The sequence below is a fragment of the Diaphorina citri genome, unplaced genomic scaffold, assembly GCF_000475195.1.
Source record: "Diaphorina citri unplaced genomic scaffold, Diaci psyllid genome assembly version 1.1 scaffold1123, whole genome shotgun sequence".
Taxonomy (NCBI): domain Eukaryota; kingdom Metazoa; phylum Arthropoda; class Insecta; order Hemiptera; family Psyllidae; genus Diaphorina; species Diaphorina citri.
In genome coordinates, this window is record NW_007378552.1 from 45,251 (window position 1) to 66,451 (window position 21,201).

The 21,201-nt window shown below is 35.9% G+C and overlaps 1 protein-coding gene across 1 annotated transcript; it reads left to right on the top strand.

The window, feature by feature from the left end:
- Window positions 1–5,534: 5,534 nt before the first annotated feature.
- On the top strand, window positions 5,535–20,440 carry LOC103514327. Its single transcript, XM_008479197.3, has 4 exons — window positions 5,535–6,701; window positions 17,555–17,801; window positions 18,072–18,207; window positions 18,557–20,440. Exons 1-4 carry the CDS (start codon window positions 6,693–6,695, stop codon window positions 19,932–19,934), a joined length of 1,770 nt encoding a protein of 589 aa, XP_008477419.1. The 5' UTR covers window positions 5,535–6,692; the 3' UTR covers window positions 19,935–20,440.
- Window positions 20,441–21,201: the final 761 nt, after the last annotated feature.

Consider the following 21,201-nt stretch of genomic DNA (forward strand, 5'->3'; position numbering starts at 1 on the left):
GAACTGGAGGTACAACGAACAAATTTGATGGTTTTACTTTTGTTTTGAAGAGGTTTGATAGAGGGAGCTGTAACTGCTAAGGTCTTATCGTCCCGAAAGCGAAGAGAAGACAGAATAGGAGAAAGCCAGCCGTTCCGAGAACGAGGTTTCACCTTTAAATAAACGCCTGACTTGAGCTATAGAAACGTTCAACCGCCACAAACCTTATTTCCTTCAATGATTTCCTCACATCAAACATCGAGGACGGTGGACAGGTTGACGTTATTCTGACTGATTTTTGCAAGTGTTTTGATAAAATCAACCATAATCTATAGATATCGAAACTGAAAGCCATTGGAATTGGGGGTAATCTTTTAGTGAGTAGTAGTAGTAGTAGTAGTAGTAGTAGTAGTAGTAGTAGTAGTAGTAGTAGTAGTAGTAGTAGTAGTAGTAGTAGTAGTAGTAGTATCAAGAAAGAAAGTAAAAAGCAACAACTCATTTTTATCTGTTTTTGTTTACAACATTAAATTTTCAAATGAATATCAAGTAGGGGTACTTATTTTCATGAACTTTCCTACATCTATAACCAATTTAAAGTTTTTTGTTATCTAAATGTCTAAAATGAAAATGTATACCAAGCATGCTGCAACTTAGGTACCTAACTACTTGTTTTAAGTTGAAAGAAAACTGTTCTTTCAGTTTTTTTCCTTTGACAAACTTCATTCGTAAATTTTCTTTTTTCTCATTCAAAATTCTGATTTAATAATTGCGTCGTAAACAAAATGGTAAGTACCTAACTTGGTTCTAGTCAAGTTCGCCCTACTTATTACATGTATTGATACTAACCTTTTTTAAAGAAAAAAAAAACTTGAACAACTTGAAGAGGAATTAAATAAATTGACCCAAAGTGAGTTAAAAGTAAAAAGATTAAGGATTAGTATTATATACCTAAATATAACCTCAAACTTTTCTCACATACAGCAATTAAGCTGTTAAAAGCTTTCAGTATAAAAAAACATATTCAGTAAGTTAGATATTAGTAACTTTCGGTCAATAATCCTTTATAATCTTTTTTGTAGCCAAAACCAAGTGTGAGCTCAAAGCAATCACCTTAAGGCTGATTGAGAGGCTGACGAAATACGCCGACCTCGTCTGAACACGGGCAAAAGCGAAGAAGAAGAAAAATAAGAAGAAGAATTAAGTAATGAACAATTCTGCCAAATTTCATCAAAATCGGACAAGGCATTCCAAAGTTATAGTAAATCAATCATACAGACAAATTAAAGGAAAATTGGTCGATCTAAAAGTTAAAACTCCCTTCGTTCGTTGAAATGTGTCTCTACATGGAAACTTTACCTTCACATACCTACTTTCTGTAAACCTTGAGAGTTATGACGAGCGAAATGATAGCTCGGAGCGAATTTTCATACTTTGATCCTCTTGCATTCTTTGAATTCCTAATATCTGAACGCTTTGCAAAAGCTTCTGGCTGATGAACGATGGACACTTTTGAACATTTTTATACCTACACTATTGACAGGGCGTATTTTCATATGGAAAAAATCTAATGCACTCAGTACAGAGGTACCGATAGGTGTAATAGTCCTACATACTGGACTCCATTCCAATGTATAATGTAAATAAAAGAAGTATGTACCTTTCTATGTAATAGACACATAGCTGATGACTGTTGGTTGGATTGAAAAGCTCTTGGTGGTTAGGTGGAAGAGCTCCTTCCAGAGAACCCTAAAATGACCTGAGAAAATCAAAACGATATTTTAATAGGTAGGTATACATATTATCTTTTTTTGAGATATTGACTAGAAATTCCAACAATTCAATTTTATTTTTTTTTTATTTTTATCTGAATTAATTCAATTTTATTTAGCTATTTCCACAAGCTATCTTGATGAAGTCCTGCCATAAGAGTCGAAAAATTTTAGCTCTCTAGATTTCCATTGAAGCTATTCCCTATTTCTTCCCGATTTCCCACTCTTCTCGCCTCTATTCCAATAATGGATTTTTCTCTCCATAAATCATTTCACACGATGCCCTATAATACCCCCCATATTTTTTTCCATCTTAACAGGATTGTTATTATCCGCCTCAACTTATCAGAAACAGCGGGAGATTAAACAAATTAAAATTTCAAAATTTGCGAGGTGCGGAAAACGCTTGAAAAATTCATGCTTCAAAATGGTTCCCATCGGATTTAGAACTTTGGACAGTTTCTCCGTTTAAGTAGGTAATTCTTGGAACTTGGGTAATCTTATTACGAGAGTTTTTACTCACACATGAAGTTTGGTTGATTTTTGAGGAGTTTTTTTTTATTTTTATTTAGGTGAATATTAAATTTCTGAATCATTCATTTTTGGTCAGTTTGGGTCAGACTGGTTTTGAATTCTAAATAAGGTTCGTTCTCGGAACGGCTGGCTTCCTCTTACCTTGTCTTCCTTCTCTCTTCGCTTTCGGGACGATAAGACCGTTGTAGTAATAGTCCCTCTATTAAAACTCTTTTAAAAAAATCATAGGTGAAGTTTACAGAAATTTTACTGTATTTTCTTGACCTGGCTTATTATGTTCTAAGTTCATAGTCCTCGAAAGGGATGATATTGACAAACCCTCGGGAGCTTTTTGTTTTCGATTTTCCTTCAATAACCATTTGCGGTTTTTACTGTAAAAAAGTCAACAAAAAGTTAAATGGCTCAAATGAGGCATAAATGAAAACCAATGCTTAAAAACGCCACAGAGAGAAAAAAGTTCGTGGAAAGTTTATGACAAAAAAAAATGTCTGAATATTGACAGATGTGTAAATCGAGTAAGTTGTGACGAGCAGAGAGTATTTACTTTTCCATTTCCAGGATATTTTGCGATAAGGGTAATGTATCTTTTGAAAACAATGCCTTCGTAGGTATGCTTTAGAATTATGGTATACCTATTATGATAAACATCACAAGTTAGGAAAGCATTGTTTTTTGGACCGATTTTCAACAGTAAAGTTTTAAACAATTGCTTGGAAGGAGTCCCAAAGTACCTTCATGGGTAGTTAGGTATTTTCAGGTGGCCAAATTTCCCAGTAGGTACAAAAGGTACTACTTTTCTTTCCTTTTTTAAGTTTAGCCCACTTTATCAATTCAATCACCTAATTTCGTTATAATTAGGAATAATAAACAACTTTTGAGTTTATTAGGTAGGTGGCAAAATATTTCTAATTTGATTAAATCTTGGAACTTTCAATAGTTCGCCAGTATTCTGGTTGGGGAGAGTAAATAATTACTTAACTTTTGTTACAAGTAACTTGTAAATGATAAGATGAAATGACGTTGATAAAGCTCTCTCCTTGTCCTCTCCCTCCCCCACTTTCTTTCCCTGTTTCTCTATATTTCTTTCTCTTTCCCTCTCTCTATATATTTCTTTCTCTTTCCCTCCCTCGATCTCTTCCTCTCCCTCTTTCTTCCCCTCTCCCTCTCTCTTTCTCTCTCCCCCTCTCTTGTTCTCCCTCCACTTTCTTTCCCTCCCTCTCTCTTTTTCTCTCTCCCTCTCTCTTCCTCTACTTCTCTCTCTCTCTCTTCCTCTACTTCTCTCTCCCTCTCTCCTACCCTGATGTATTTGGCTAGTATGCTTCTCATGTTTACTTTATGGAAACTTTCATCCCCCTCCCCCTCAGATTAATATGTAGCTCTTTCAGTACTTCATCAATTAAATTGTAGTTCTTTCAGTACTTCATCAATACATATTAATTAGTAGTTCATTCAGTATTTCATCGGTTAAATTTTAGTCCATTTAGATTACCAAATCACACTGGTAAAGTAAAGGAAGATAAGCCTAGTACCGCGTCTGCCTTGTAAGCGCTAGGTCGGGGGTTCGATTCCCTCGCGGGGCGGAGTATATCCTAAACGGATAAGGTTCGTTCTCGGAACGGCTGGCTATCTTCTATCCTGTCTTATTTCCCTCTTCGTTTTCGGCATGATAAGACCTTTGCATTTACAGTTCCCTCTATCAAACCTCCTATAAAAATAAATAAAAAATAGAAAGTGAAAAAAGATCATAACAGTAACATGTTAACGAATGTTTGATTTAATTAATGCGCGGAATAATTTCGAACCCAGACCCCTCTGAACTCTAGCCCATCAACCTGCATCCGCGACAAGACAGAACTAGTTCCAGGTTAACCTTCATGCTCCCGCTAACCTCAGGGTTTTATCCCTTTAGAGGTGAGGTTAAGCGGTCAAGCGGTAATATGAAAATTGTTCTCGGTATAACCTCCACTTTAAGATTAATCGTACAAGAGGGGAGGCTGTTTTTGCTGATCAAATTTTCAGAGTTGAGTTTTTTAGCCAAGACAAATCGAGTGTTATTTGCCAGCCTACTTACCTAGGAGGGTAGAATGTTTGCCTTGTAAGCGCTAGGTCGCGGGTTCGATTTCCACCCGGGGCGAACTTTATCCTAAACAGATAGGGCTCGTTCTCGGAACGGCTAGCTTTCTACTATCCTGTCCTTCTCCTCTCTTCAATTTTGGGGCGATAGTACCTCAGTCGTCATTTTTGAATGTAAGATCGAATTTAGAAAGCCAGCCGTTCCGAGAACTTCTCTTGTCCCATACTTTGTTCTTTCTGACCTCTTAAAAAAAGGATATTTTTCAATTTTATTTTCAAATTGTAGCAATGAAGCATAAATTATTACAAAGCTGAGTTGCATTGCAACGTGAGCAAGGACAGATTAGGGCACCATGATGCCATCCAGACTATAGTCTCGGTGTGTATTGAATATGAAATGATGGACTAGAGACATAGAGACATCTCACTGCTATTTGACCCTTCACTACGGCGAAAAATTCAATTTCAGCGATTGATGAAACACGTCTTATTTTTCCATTGATGGGGTTTTTGAGGGAATTTTTCATGTCAACGTACCTATTTGGTAGATGTGCCAAAAGTGCCAAAACTTTCTATTAGGTAGGTACGCAGGAAAAGATAGGAGAGAGAGAGAGAGAGAGAGAGAGAGAGAGAGAGAGAGAGAGAGAGAGAGAGAGAGAGAGAGAGAGAGAGAGCACGCGGGAGACCCGGGTTCGATGCCCGGCGGGGTCAAGAAATTTGTATCATGCAAATGATTGATTCCGTGACTGGCTGTTGCGGGGCCCACTCAGCCTCGTATCCCCGTTTCAGCCAACTAGGCTGTTGTATTTTTATAATAAGGGGGTGGGGGTGCAATCTTGAAAGTTGAAAGTTCAGGGTTCCGCAAAGATGTTCACCTTTTGAAAAGGGTTCCGCGGGCCAAACTAATTAAGAAACACTGATATACACTACCGCTCAAAAGTATTTGCCCACCTAAATTTTCTTAATTATTTACATGTTGCAAGCCAAATAAATTACCATAGAGACTTTCAAGTTATTAAATATATTGTCTTTTGAATGTTTATTGTGAAATTCACACCTTGGCCTCGTCGATATGGCCACCTTTATTTTTTATAATTTCCTTGCAAATTCTTGGTAATCTTTGGATAAGTTTTTCTAGTGTTGTCTGAGGTATTTTTGCCCACTCTTCACGTACGCGGCCTAGGGCTTACAAGGCAGACGCACTACCAACTAAGCTAACTAGGCTGGCTGGAACTGGAGGTACAATGAAGAAATTTGATGATTTTACTTTTGTTTTGAAGAGGTTTGACAGAGGGAACTGTAACTGCTAAGGTCTTATCGTCCGAAAGCGAAGAGAAGACAGAATAGGAGAAAGCCAGCCGTTCCGAGAACGAGGTTTCACCTTTAAATAAACGCCTGACTTGAGCTATGAATCCCATCCTAAAAACCATCACGTTTGCCTGAACCTTTATGCTCAACTTCGAATTTGACCACGGAATATTGGTCCTCCAAAGATTAAGGAGCGAGGGGTTTAACATGACCTAATGGTTTAACTTCCACTCCACAGTTTTATTGTAAATTATTTTTCATTTTTGTATAGTTTTATTGGACTAACCCGTCAAATAAATTTAAGAAAGAATCTCTTATGAAAATGAGGTTTATTAATTTTCGAAATAATTAATCTTTTTCCTATGCTTCGGCTAGATTTTCAATTTGATACTCTGATAGGACACGTTTTGCTTTCTTGAAAATTTAGAAATTTCGCAGACTAATTCCGTGCTCAAAAAGAATAGAAAAAAAAGAAAAGAAAATAAAAACTTTTTTTAAGACCCCCTGTCCCCATTGAAATTGAATGTTTTTACCAATAACTATCGAGGTGCAAAACCCATATTCAATTTTTGATTGATTTGCAAGTCAAAAAATGCATTGTAATTTTGTAATTAATATAAAAACTTAAAACCTCCTACTATTTTTACTGCAAACACGAGTTTCCTTTTGGCCTGTAGGTCAGGCAAGTTTTTTGTTAAATACCTACTTAGTTTCAAGTACCTATCACTTAACTTTAAGTAGCTATATCTATTACCAACGTTTTTTCTGAATTCTCCTTCAATGAATTCTTCAGAAAATTAAAGATATTTCGTTACATAAGGTAATTGATTTATCCGTGGATAGCGAAAGAAATAACTCGTGGTAAGAAATTCAAATTGATCCTTGTAATGTAATTAAACCTCCTTGTTTTGAAAATTCCTTCCAAGGGATGCGCTTACGAAGGGCGGTCCTTGCCAGTTTGACTCTTTATAAAGCTGACTTGCATGAGGTCTCGCAATTTATACGCCAACATCCGTTCAGTAAGGCAGCATGAAAATGGTAAGTAAAAGATCAGCATATTTTTCAGCTCTTTTTTTAGATGTCGAAAGAATGCGTTTTCTTTTTTTTTTCAATTTGATTTCTCGGCCTTTGAGAAAAATATTAGGTCCATTGAAGAAAATATCTTTGTTTTATTTACATGTAAACTTATTTATTTTCATTTCCTGTGTTTTTTTTATATATAATATAAAAATGATGAAAATCAAGCTTGTACAGCATGTATGAATCTTCAAATTTAAATAGGTACTCGTAATAATATTGCTATTTGACCTGAAACGATTTCTCAGTTTGACCAAATTAGTTGTTTTTTCATGTCTAAATTATTTTTCAAATCTCATTTTGAAATATTGGTTCGAGAGGCAAGTTTAGATAGTTAGCTAAGTTATCCTTCTATTGTATTCCTTCAGTGTATACTTTGTGGACTTTGGGTCACTCAAAGTTTTGGCCAATTTACTTTCTAAATATGAAAATAACTTTACTCTTCACTGGTGAAGAGTAAAGTTAGATATTTAAAATGAACCTTCACAAAGTTAATGAGATACTGAGTCTAACATCAATTTACTTTCATTATTGTTAGGCACTGGGTCATATTTATAAATAGAGATTTAACGTCACCACTTAACGGCTAAGTTCATTAGTGAATGATGTTTTTTTTATGGGAAATTTGTCAAGACTACCACCTACTTTTTTTTCTTTTTTTTTAGAATTTAAGCAAGGTTTTAATTTATAAAAAAGTACACCTATTTTGTTCCAAATACATGAGACCTTGTTTAGACTGCGGGAGTAAAGGGACTTTTCAGTCTTATTCTGGCAGGATAAACAAGGTATATTCTATTCTATTCTATTCTAGCGAAAGCCTTTGCGTCTATCCCGTAGTGTTAGAATCCAGGTGATTATCAGTGAGAATAATAGCCACACTGGACCTTGCTTAACCTGGGTGTCTGGAAAGTTAAATTTAGAAATCTGTTTAGCCTGTAAACCTGTTTAGCCATTTGACTGATGAGTATACCATACATAGGTAATTTTATTGGGCTACAAGTACCTACCTTTATCAGGAAACCTCGAAAACAGGTATTTTTATTCTTTCAGGTACCTACTACCGCTCTACCTACCTCGTTACTTACCAGAATGCGATTTCATAGCTGTTTAAATCACCTGCGTTCCCTCAAATAAATCTAATCTTGACTGTTCGATTGATTTCATTCAACCCTTTGTCTATAAATAAATTAAACATCAAATTGATCTTCCCAATTTCGTGTTCCTGAGGGTGGGGGACATGCCCTGTGTTCTGGCGTTTTTTATGGGGAGAAATGTGAAGTTTTTTCTCCAAAATATATTCATGACCCATTCGAAATTATTCCGAAACTTTTCCCATGTATATTTATAAAGTAATAAAATAAAAGAAGGGATGAAAACGGCTAATAATAAATATTCTCCACTTGGTACTTAGAAAAAACATCTTTGATGCAAATTTTGTTTGAAGCAAACTCTTTTCATGAGGCAAACGTGTAAATAAGTACCTATATGGGAAACAATGGTACCTATATAGGAAACAAAATGCAATTTAAGATAAAATACACCTTTAGCTATCCTAACAATGAATCCTAGTTACCCTAGGTCCGAAACTGGTGGGTTTGTATAAATGAAAAATTAATAAAATACCTATAGTTTGTTAGTTTGATACTTTTTTCTTGATAGAGGAAATGGTCGTATTTTACTTTCGCAATTTTTAGGTGGAAATGGTACAGTGCCAAGCAATGATCCATTTCCCTATTCCCCACCATTACAAGCATGAAAATTGAGAAAGGAAAATACGCGTAATCTAGGTAAGATCTTTTACTATTTTTAAAACAATTTAAAGTTAATTTAATCAAACAACAATCCTCGAGATTGCCTTACTTTCCAAGCTCAATCCTCTCTCATTGAGAAAAAATGCTGTAATAGGAATTCTTGTCATATTTTTCACATTTTCTTGGCCTTTTAATTATGAAGAAATGATGCTGTAAGGCATCAACTTGTTGCCATGTATCCTTTTCAACGAGCCGTACCACGGAGCTTTTGCGAGATATAATGACTAGAATTTTTTGTAGAATTATTTATTTATTAAGTTTAATGAGGTAATTTTCGAATGAAAATAATAATAATAATAATAATAAATGCTCTTTTTTATTACTATAGACTACTACTAGATTTTCGTCCATTAAAATCGATAGGTAAGCCACTTGTTAGAGTTGAAATGTAGGTAATCTAAAAATATAGCTACATATTTTTCTGCTGCAAAAATGTAGCAATTGACATGGAAATTTACGATGAAATGTCAGCAATAATAAACGTTAAAAGGTTTTACAGGTTTTCGTATCCCGATGTCACCTATATCACTACATAACTATGACGAAAATATATATATAAACAAAATGAAAAAATAGGTAAATAGATATTATGTATTATTAATTATAATTTATTACAATCGTATTCGGTGTAAGTAAGTTTATATGTTGCTGGGTATTACTGCTTATGTAAATATTATGTAAAAGATGATAAATCATAAGAGAATATGTGTACAGGTAAGCACCTACATACCTACATATTATGACCTTCCAAGTTCTACTTCCGATGTAATTTTTCATACAAGGAGAGGTAGGTAGATACCTACCGTGTGAACCTTTGAAGTCTGTGTATTCCCCGAAGGCCAGAGTGTATCCTGTCAATCCCGGGGGAGTCATAATCATAGTCTGATTACATTATGAGTTTGATTACTGTAATCTAAATTACAGTCTGAGGTACCTTCGTCACATTCTGGTAAAATATCTGGAGTTTAGGTACTCTACTCGTGTAGTGAAAAAAAAAATAATAAAATAAAATAAAAATAAATAATAAATAAAAAAAAAATCACAAACAGGAAGAGTTAATATTGGTGGATGTGTCATTAGCACCAAACTGTGTAGTCCAGTAAGAGAGAGAAAGGTGAATAATGCAATAGATATTTTTAGTGGATGTGCCAAATTTTCTACGTCACAATTCAGAATGATGAAAAAGGGATGGCAGTGAGAGAGAGAGAGAGAGATATCTCAATATTATTGGTGGATGTAGCTCTATCACCAAATTAAAAGAGATTTTTTAGAGGCCCTTTTTTTAATATAGGTACCTACCTTATTTTTACTGTCGATGTCGGCTAAGACTAAAAAGTCCCATTATGCCAACAGTTTCAAAGATTAAAATCGGAATGAATAATTCCTTGAAAGGGAAAACTAAACTGAAACTTTGAATACCTACTACGAACTAAATTCTAAAGTTAATTCTTTAGGTAGGTACCTGCCTTTAAAAAAAAAAAAAAAAATCTCTCTACACATGACCCTCTTTACACATGATGATGTATAAAACTATCTTAGATCTGGGAACTTTTTAGAGTTTTTAGTGAAAAGCTATTGATTCACAGTTTTAGTTTAGTGAATAGCTTCAAACATTCACAGTTTTGATTTTGACTTCAGATTTGGAGTTTGATGAAAGATTCCGTCTTGAACCTCGTAGATTCTCCATCAGGTTATCTATATCAACCTTTTCCCCGTCTATGGAAGAAAACAATAAAGTTCGATAAAAAGTTTCAATAATCTAAATTCACTCTTCTGTTACGTGCTACCTCCCGAAGCATATTTTCGTCCTCATTTTTATTTCTTTTTCCTTCAAACTGTTGACAGTATTTTCTCCGGGAAACGCTTAGGGCGACAAATTTGTATAAAAGTCACGTGAGAGGTAATTTAATGTTAAGCAAACGTAAAATGAAGATGTAATTTTTTCCTCCTTGAAAAAAGGAAGAAGAAAACAACACCTATATCTATAGGAAATACATTACTAGGATAAGGAAAGGAAATACATTATTATAGGATAAGGAAAGGAAGAAGAAAACAACACCTATATCTATAGGAAATACATTACTAGGATAAGGAAAGGAAATACATTATTATAGGATAAGGAAAGTAAAAAACTAATGCTGAATCAATTATCAGAATTAAATTACCTCCATTTTCCTATTGAGGTCTTTCCCTATTGAGGTCGGTAGGTTGGGAACTTTTTCGCGGACAAATTCATTGTTGATCAAAAACGATGCAATCGAGTGACCCCGCTTTCCAAAAACTTTGTACCTTCTTTCCCGTTTTGCACTTCGCAAAAGTTATAAATATAGGTATTACAGAAGAAAAGCCTCACATTTCCTCCACAAGCAAAAATACAAATTTGCCCTTTTTTTACCTAAAAATATTTTTTTTTTTCTTTTTTCATAAAAAAATATAGGTGGGTACAGAGTACACATCCAGTACGTAGGTACATCCACTTATTACTAATTTCTTTTTTCTCCTCAGGGCATAGGTATAAAGTTTCCTACTTTCAAGTTTATAAGTACACAACTTTTTACCTTCTATTTCTTCATTATTAGAAACAATGGAACAAGAATAATAAGGAAATTTCAGGAACACTTTTCCTCTACTACAAATAAACCATGTAAATATAAATATCTATAAAATATGTTGGTTACCTCAAAATTTAACTTTTTTCTATTTACAAATTGTTTTATGATTATTTTGAACATATAGCTTGATAGAAAAACGAATAAATTTCTTTTCTTTTAGTTTGAACTTTGAAATAACTAATGTTGTTGTTGTTGTAGCAGTGACGACAATTCAGCAGTCATCTCCGAATTCTGGACTCGTTGGTAGATTTAGGAACTCAGCCACTTTTATAGGGTTATTCCACAGGTCTACAGGTGTAAGGTTGGTGGGATTTGCAGAACAATTGAATAGATGACTAGTGTTGTGTGGACTTTCTTGGCAGAGGGGGCACTCATCTCGTACAACAGGATCAACTCTGGATAGGTATGAGTTAAGGAGCTTTGAAAATCCGGATCTAAGTTGGGCTAATTTAGCTCTGGTCTCACGAGGTAATTGTTTCTCTGCCAATGATATAGGTCAGTGTTTCTTAATTGGTGTTCCGCGGAACCTAGGGGTTCCGCGAGCTGACAGCAAGGGTTCCGCGAGATATTTTGGAAAAATGGTGGATGGGTGCCCAGTACCCTATTTGGTTTGTAACTAGCTGTACAATTGGTAACAGTGAAATAACTAATAGAAGTTATTATAAACAACGATGATACCTACAAATACATATTATACTAAGTACCTATGTATTTATTTTATAGTTCTCAAGTTTTTTTCTATTTTCTTGTTATGAAAAATTAAAATACCTTCACATTTATCGAACTCTCAGAGCACGTGGGCTCAATTTCTTCAGAGGAGGCAGACATTTTGTGACAAGTGTCTCGTGCAGTGTATTGCAAATAGGAAATGTTTGGAATTTTCAAAAGAAAAAAACCGTCCAGACATTGAGATGATAAGTAGTAAAAATATAAAAATATTTGTGCCATAACGACAGCAATAAATTTCCAAAGGATGTTTCAAAAGTTGCCATAAATTGAGGCCTAAAATGACTAAATATACATATATAGATATACGTCCTCACACCTACACAGTTTTAGATTTTAGACATCTCTCGTCTAGACAAAAACTGTAACTGAAAGTATCTAAACTAGAACGTATCTACATTTACTAGACAGGTATAAAGGTCTAGCTTTTCCGATGTCTTTTTCTTTGTTGTGGTGATACTTTGCACCTAGTACAGAGGAAATTGAGACGAAAACAAGCCATTGGGCTATTCTAAGGTCCAATTTACATTTCCAAAACATGTAGGCTCGTACAAGGGAAATTGGGCTCCAAAATGTAACAGACCATATCTCACAGACTCACACTTCCTTCGGACATTTCATCATTTGATGTCGAGAACGTTTATACGGATGGACAAGCAAAACGAATTCTCCCAGACGTCTAAACAGAATAAAACATGGTCATGTTTCGTTTGAACCACAATAATATCAAACATGTTGTCTTGGTATGGTAATATGAAAACACATTCCAGAACTCCCGCTCTTTCCATGTGGAAACATTAAAGTTAAATATTTGACAAGCTGGGTGAAAGGATGAACTTAATGCTATCCTTTTTATCGAAAATTTCATTTTCATTTTCTCTCTCGTTTTTGTTCGATGATTTTCCAGAATTTCCAGTTTTTCGAAAATAGAAAACGTAAGATGATGAAACCCTAACATGACGCACTTCTATTATTACTGAAATGTTCGGCCTAGGACAATTTTTCGAAAAAGGAAAGTCGTAATGAAGATCGTGTCCTGACTGTCGAATCATGCAGGCAGATTAAAAGTCACCTTTTCCTCCCTAGCGGGTCTCCCTTTAGTGCTAAGAGGATGAAACCAAGAAAAGGCACTTCTCCTCGACGAGACCTTTCCGGAGACACCTTAATTGTTTTCTCACCATTTGTAAAACGGGCTGTAGGTGTGATTATAGGATTTGGGTGAAAAGAAAAAAAAGAAAAAATTTTTTCGCGATTTTCAAGATTTTTGAGCCCATCAGAAAACCGGACAAATCGTAGAAAGGTCGGATTTTGGAGATTTCGCATCCATTTTCACGTCCGACCAGGAATATCAAATAAAATTTGCTTAAAGTTAAAGGGAAGTAGGAGAAAAGTTGAGCTGAAAATGCCGAAAAACGATGAAATTCTATTTCGTGTTACTATAGGCCGGGCGGCGCTTCGAACTCTTGACGTTCGCGCGCCTCCCGGCACGCTTGATTTTAACAGTAAAGTTTGTTAGGGATCTGCATGAGGGGAGTGATGTTTTCAAACCACCTGTTGATACTATCTTCACAATATAATTTGCATTACCTGGATTTTATATCTCTCTCTCCCCCCCTCCTCCTCCTCGTCTTTATGAAAGCTTCTTTTGCTTCCTCAAGAAAATAAAATGGAAATTTACTCACCAGGATTTTTGAGCGCTCGATTTTCATTTCTGCTTTCGAATTGAGCATCATAAATATTGAGCAACATTCTCTTCAGTCCATTCATTCGATCAGTATTGATATCATTGTCTTTAGTCGAATGATGGACGAAATCTTGAAAATAGGCGAAGAGAGCGGATATTGTCTTGTTGCTCAAGGGGTTAGAAAATGGATTACTAATTTTACGACTAGAAACACTGGTCTCGTTACTTTGTATCACACCCGCAATGACATCTTTATGTTCAATATGGTTTTTAGATAAAACACTGTCCAATGGTTCACTAAAAGGTTTAGTTCTTACTTTTCCACTGTGGTCGTCTAGGGCCGTCTCCAAAGTTTTATTCACTGATTCCATGAACTTTGTCTTTATATCTACATGTGTTTTATTATCAGATGAAATCAAATTCATATTATTGAAATTTTTTTCTCCTCGTTGAGTATTCCCTTTCCTCCTTCTTCCTCCCTCCTCTCTCCTCTTCCTCCTTCCTTCCCCTCCCCTCCTTTAGTCCTTCCCCTCTTCCAGAGTATCCCAGGATATCAGGAGAGCCTCCACTCAAACAGTCGGACGTGATTTTTATATTAAAATCCTTCCTTTTTTTTTTTATTTTTTTTTTTAGCTTTTATAGCTTCCGATGGCAATATTAGCAGAGTTGTTATTCTTTCTTCCTGCTTCCACTCTGAGATATCCTTTCTCCTTCTTTTTTTTTCTTTTTCTTCTTCTTCTTTTTATTCTTCTTTCCTACTCGTTCTCCTTCCTCTTCTGCTTCTTCCTCTTCTTTTTCTTCTTCTCCTTCTTCATCTTTTCCTACTTCTCTTTCTTCAAGTCTTCTTCTTATTCCTTCTGATTCCTCTCTTGTCTTCTCTATTTGAGGGGCTGTGAGTTGCCGGTTGCGTAGGCTGCATATTTTTATCTTTAGATCTTCTCTTGAAGTGGTCACTTTTGGTCTGCCAGATCGTTTTTTATTGAGAACAGTGTCATGATCCTTGAATTTCTTGACAATATTATCCACAGTTCGCGAGTGGTCACTTTTGGTCTGCCAGATCGTTTTTTATTGAGAACAGTGTCATGATCCTTGAATTTCTTGACAATATTATCCACAGTTCGCCGGGAAATCCTCAATTTGTTTGCAATTTGTCTATTGCTGACATTAGCTTTATGCAACCCAATAATCTCACCTCTAGTCTGAATCGGTATTTCACGTGTTTTACCCATCTCAGCAAAAGAAGAGCTCAAAATTGAACCTTTCAACAAAACACAAGTATAGCGGTTGTTAAAAGGGCTAATTAATTGAACTAGACAGCCAAAAATCTTTTAAGGAATATGACTAGGTATGAGGAATAGAATTTTTTAAAATCTGAGGGAAAAAAAGGAGGAACACAATGAAGAAACACAAATTTACTTTAGAAGAAAATTTGACAGATTCAAATGAAATGTGTAATTTTATGTTTATTATAAACGTTGCATTTTTATTTGAGGGGCTGTGAGTTGCCGGTTGCGTAGGCTGCATATTTTTATCTTTAGATCCTCTCTTGGAGTGGTCACTTTTGGTCTGCCAGATCGTTTTTTATTGAGAACAGTGTCATGATCCTTGAATTTCTTGACAATATTATCCACAGTTCGCCGGGAAATCCTCAATTTGTTTGCAATTTGTCTATTGCTGACATTAGCTTTATGCAACCCAATAATCTCACCTCTAGTCTGAATCGGTATTTCACGTGTTTTACCCATCTCAGCAAAAGAAGAGCTCAAAATTGAACCTTTCAACAAAACACAAGTATAGCGGTTGTTAAAAGGGCTAATTAATTGAACTAGACAGCCAAAAATCTTTTAAGGAATATGACTAGGTATGAGGAATAGAATTTTTTAACAGTGTATTGAAAATAGGAAATGTTTGGAATTTTCAAAAGAAAAAAACCGTCCAGACATTGAGATGATAAGTAGTAAAAATATAAAAATATTTGTGCCATAACGACAGCAATAAATTTCCAAAGGATGTTTCAAAAGTTGCTATAAATTGAGGCCTAAAATGACTAAATATACATAGATATACGTCCTCACACCTACACAGTTTTAGATTTTAGACATCTCTCGTCTAGACAAAAACTGTAACTGAAAGTATCTAAACTAGAACGTATCTACATTTACTAGACAGGTATAAAGGTCTAGCTTTTCCGATGTCTTTTTCTTTGTTGTGGTGATACTTTGCACCTAGTACAGAGGAAATTGAGACGAAAACAAGCCATTGGGCTATTCTAAGGTCCAATTTACATTTCCAAAACATGTAGGCTCGTACAAGGGAAATTGGGCTCCAAAATGTAACAGACCATATCTCACAGACTCACACTTCCTTCGGACATTTCATCATTTGATGTCGAGAACGTTTATACGGATGGACAAGCAAAACGAATTCTCCCAGACGTCTAAACAGAATAAAACATGGTCATGTTTCGTTTGAACCACAATAATATCAAACATGTTGTCTTGGTATGGTAATATGAAAACACATTCCAGAACTCCCGCTCTTTCCATGTGGAAACATTAAAGTTAAATATTTGACAAGCTGGGTGAAAGGATGAACTTAATGCTATCCTTTTTATCGAAAATTTCATTTTCATTTTCTCTCTCGTTTTCGTTCGATGATTTTCCAGTTTTTGTTCTTCGAAAATAGAAAACGTAAGATGATGAAACCCTAACATGACGCACTTCTATTCTTACTGAAATGTTCGGCCTAGGACAATTTTTCGAAAAAGGAAAGTCGTAATGAAGATCGTGTCCTGACTGTCGAATCATGCAGGCAGACGTAAAAACCTTTAAAAACATTTTAAGCCGCACCTATACAACTTGTTGGGTGTCTGGAAGGGTGACCGTCTATTACCTTATTACATTACATGATGATGGTTATTTTGGGCTGCACTGAGCCTAGTAAGCCTAGTTAGATCAATTTAGGAGCAGTGACCTGTTCCACGAATGACCTGCACTCCCTACACCTCATTTATCATTCCAAGTGCAGAAAAAACGTCATAGGTACTGTCAATAGCTTCTACCCATAGAGTAAGAAGTGAGGATTGCATAGTCGTTCGTGAAATAGGGCCCAGATTAGAATTTCAGTGAAATGACAAAGTGACTTCAACCTTGATTAACCTTCGTAGCATAGAGTGGGTCCCCCACATTTTTTTCTTCATTTTTTTCACTTAATTAATGTTATGGTTATGACTATCTGCTTATCATATTAAGAGAAAGCAACCCTTGTTAGAAAGTAACACCTAAACACAAATCTAATGCTTGTATAAGAGTTGTGAGATATTTAAATTGCCATATAAAAATGTAATTCAGACTTTACCGTTGTCATTTCAAGCGTTCTAATCCCATTACCTCGAAAGCGACATTTGTAGAAGACTAAATTTTCAACTTTTATTTCATTTTTTTCTCACGTCTTTTTTATTATGATAACTTTGGAGACATGAAGTGACTTTTAGCAGAGGAAAGTTTATGGTTAAATTTTCGTCGGACCTTTGACCCCAGCAGTTGAAAAATTGGGATCTAAAATAGTAGGTAGTATAGGTACATAGTTACCCACACATCCGTAATATTTTGAAACTTATGATCTTTCGTGACCTGAAGACAGATACATATGTTTGAGAGGTAGACCGATGGACTTCACCGAGTTTCGTCTCGGGCGTGATTTTCGGGAGAAAAGATTCAAGATTTTGAATATCGATCGGTCAACGAAATTTAGTTAAGTGTGGACGGTTTGTCAATCTACGATTCATTGATATCCACAGGAAGTCGGTTTTAAAATTTACAGGTAGATTCGTAGAAGTTTAACCCATGCTCTAGGGCTGTTTACCCCTACACCTAAGCCTCGGAGTGGTCTTTTTGTGTATGGAATAAAGCTGTAGGTAATTATTCTATTGATGTTATTATATGTTTAAATCGATCTTTCATTTCTCCTTCCGTTTTTCAGCTGTTTGCCAAGTCACTGGTGGCGGCGATTCTGTTGATTCTGAGCGGATTGGCGGCCGAGCCGACTCTAGAAGACAACCAACTTCCCACTGATGAAGATGATGAGGAAGATTTCCATTGGCACAGAGGAGGGCAACCTGAGTTGGAATTTTCATCTGGCTTGCCGACGGACGAGCAGAGTTTCAACGCTCTCAATGCGTTCTACTCGGGGGGAGGCAACCAGCACTTTGTTTCCTCCAGTTTTCCAGGTAGATATACACAAGTATGGTTTGTAACTGGGTTGGTTCTGAGGTGAACGCATGTTTGGTCATGTTTCACTAGCTTTAGGTAAAAGTCCCCATAACATAGTGTCTTACCTGAAGAAACCGAGGGAAGCACAAAGAAGCCAAGTGACCACAAGTTGAGTATGTCCACTATAGAGTCTATAGGCTCACAGTAGAGGTGGTTGGGTTTACAGAGAGTAAGATCAACACAATCAAAAGTTAATCAACAATCTCTCTCTCTCTTTCTTTTTGCAGAAATTGATGCCAGGGGGTTTCACGGATCTGTATTCGACAATTTCGACAGCGTTTATCCCGCTCCTAGACGAGCCAGCTATGGAAAACACAAACCTTTCCTCAAAGACAAATACGCTTACTTGAAAGAAGAACTTTGGTAAGAATATATTTTCAGAGGAGACAATGGTTTTGCTAACTGTACCTGGGTAAATCCCAGTAGGATATAATTATAAGTGATGTTACTATACACTTTTTTTACATCCATTATTACAAACATAATTCATCATTGATTCCTCTCTACGATCATAAAAATTCATATTGTGGCAGAGATTTAATTCACCTACCTACGGAAAATTAATTAATCTAAATAAATTAATCTACATATTCTTCCCTAACATATAAATAGGAAAATTATTTAATCTACATATTTTCCCCTTATGGTATAGGAAAAGAAATGTTCCATGGCCATAATTAAAATCAAAAATATTTTGCGTTTGTTCTTTCAGGATACCTCCAAAATTTAGACAAGAAAAAATTCTTGACGAAGTTCTAAAGAGGTCAACACAAACTTCGCGAATGGAGAAGAAACAGTCCGAAAAGTCTTCGAAAAATCACCAGCACTTTCCAGAAAAGGTGAAAGTGTCTTCCATGGATCTTCTCAATAAATCCAATCATGTTTTGGACAACATCAACTCAGTCAAGAGGGCAGACTCTGAATACTGCTGTGATAATATCTACAGTAGACCTTACATTTATGACTTACACGATAAGAAAGCTTCCGAAATGACATCGAAAGGATTCCATTCTGACATATTCAATAGAAGATTTGGCGATTTTCATCCCATGGAAAAGAAGGGCAGTAAAAGAGCCCCTGATATGACTGCCATGGGATTTCATGGAGACACTTTCAATAGAGGTTTTGGTCATTTTGATACTATGGACAAAAGAGCTCCAGACATGACTGCAATGGGCTTTCACGGAGATACTTTCAATAGAGGCTTTGGTCATTTTGACCCAATGGATAAGAGAGCCCCTGACATGAATGCTAGAGGATTTCATGGGGATACTTTCAGTAGGGGCTTTGGCAATTTTGATACTATGGACAAAAGAGCCCCAGACATGACTGCGATGGGTTTTCACGGAGATACCTTCAACAGAGGTTTCGGACACTTTGACCCAATGGATAAAAGAGCCCCTGATATGAATGCTAGAGGATTTCATGGGGATACTTTCAGTAGGGGCTTTGGCAATTTTGATACTATGGACAAAAGAGTCCCAGATATGAATGCAATGGGCTTCCATGGGGACACCTTCAATAGAGGTTTTGGCCATTTTGATCCCATGGACAAAAGAGCTCCTGATATGAATGCTAGAGGATTTCATGGTGACACATTTAGTAGAGGATTTGGTAATTTCGATACTATGGACAAAAGGGCTCCGGATATGAATGCAATGGGCTTTCACGGAGATACCTTCAATAGAGGCTTTGGACACTTTGACCCAATGGATAAGAGGGCCCCTGATATGAATGCTAGAGGATTTCATGGAGATACTTTTAGCAGGGGTTTTGGTAATTTCGACACAATGGACAAACGAAATTCCGAGTTCTTCAGCTTTGGGTTACCTATTTTACGTGATGATAGTGCCGGTCGTAATTTACTCAAACATGATTTAGCAGATAGAAAAGTTTCAGATATGAATTCACGCGGATTCCATGGGGATACGTTCAGTAGGGATTTCGGTAGATTTGGCACTATGGACAAAAGGACAGTTCATCCGAGATCAAAATTACTCATAATCAAACGAGGACCTGACATGACTTCGACAGATTGGCATGGTGATACGTTTCATGCAGACTTTGGCGGGTTTCATACAATGAAATAACGTCTACCAAAATCAACAGTCGTAATGTTAAACTACTTGTCTGAATGTTCAGCCGTGAAATGATTGAATAATTTATATTTCCTCTTTATTGATTTATTTTTGCTAATGTAAACGTTTATAAGAAACATACCCAAAGGGAAAATGATCCTAATAATAATATTTCATATCAGATATTAGGAAGTATCTAGGAATACTTTGTCGCAAGCCTCAAAAAACTATATTTACCTATGCTTTGAACGATGTTGGGTTGTCGTACTCAGCTTATTTTATTGATGGAATATTTCACTTATTTCCCTATATGATGATTTTTCTGAACTAACGAGCTAACATTTCGTTTATAACGTATGAGTTCGTTTGGTGCATCACCACACGATATCGAATTAATCAAATTTAGGAAATACTAAACATTTTTTATGTATTTACATCAGAACATATCTGAATCACAGGAAATGACTGATATTAGCTCTTAGCTACCTACATTTTGTAGGTCGAACAATTAAACAATTTGCCTTGATAGGAATATCTTGAGACCTAGGTCTGTCAGACCGTCTGACAGTAGGAACGTGTGTGACGGGAATATCTTGAGACCTAGGTCTGTCAGACCGTCTGACAGTAGGAACGTGTGTGACGGGAATATCTTGAGACCTAGGTCTGTCAGACCGTCTGACAGTAGGAGCGTGTGTGACGGGAATATCTTGAGACCTAGGTCTGTCAGACCGTCTGACAGTAGGAACGTGTGTGACGGGAATATCTTGAGACCTAGGTCTGATATTAGCTCTTAGCTACCTACATTTTGTAGGTCGAACAATTAAACAATTTGCCTTGATCAAATACAATAGGCATGTACATTGTAGGTACTATATTGTAGGTGAGTTGATATGAGGTTATTACATGGATATGTTTACCGCGTTGCTATTGATTTTAAGTATGCAGATGATTTGAATGTTGACATTTGTATGATCCACCCCAAAGAAGTTGCGCGGCAATATTTAGATATACGCATTTCTTCATGATTGATTAGTGAGATAATATTTTATTAATAATTTTATCAACAGAAGTGACTCACTCTGGATATGGAAAAATGCGCTTGATATTGTGAGCTAATTTTTCACAACTTCTTTACTTTTCTTGCCCATGATGAAATTTAACCCGAAATATGCCATCCTGGAGAAGGGAAAATATTCTAGGGAGAAATGTATACTTTTACCCATACTTACCTTTGTATTTATTTCTTCATAAATCAATCTTTCAATTTTTCCTTTAAATC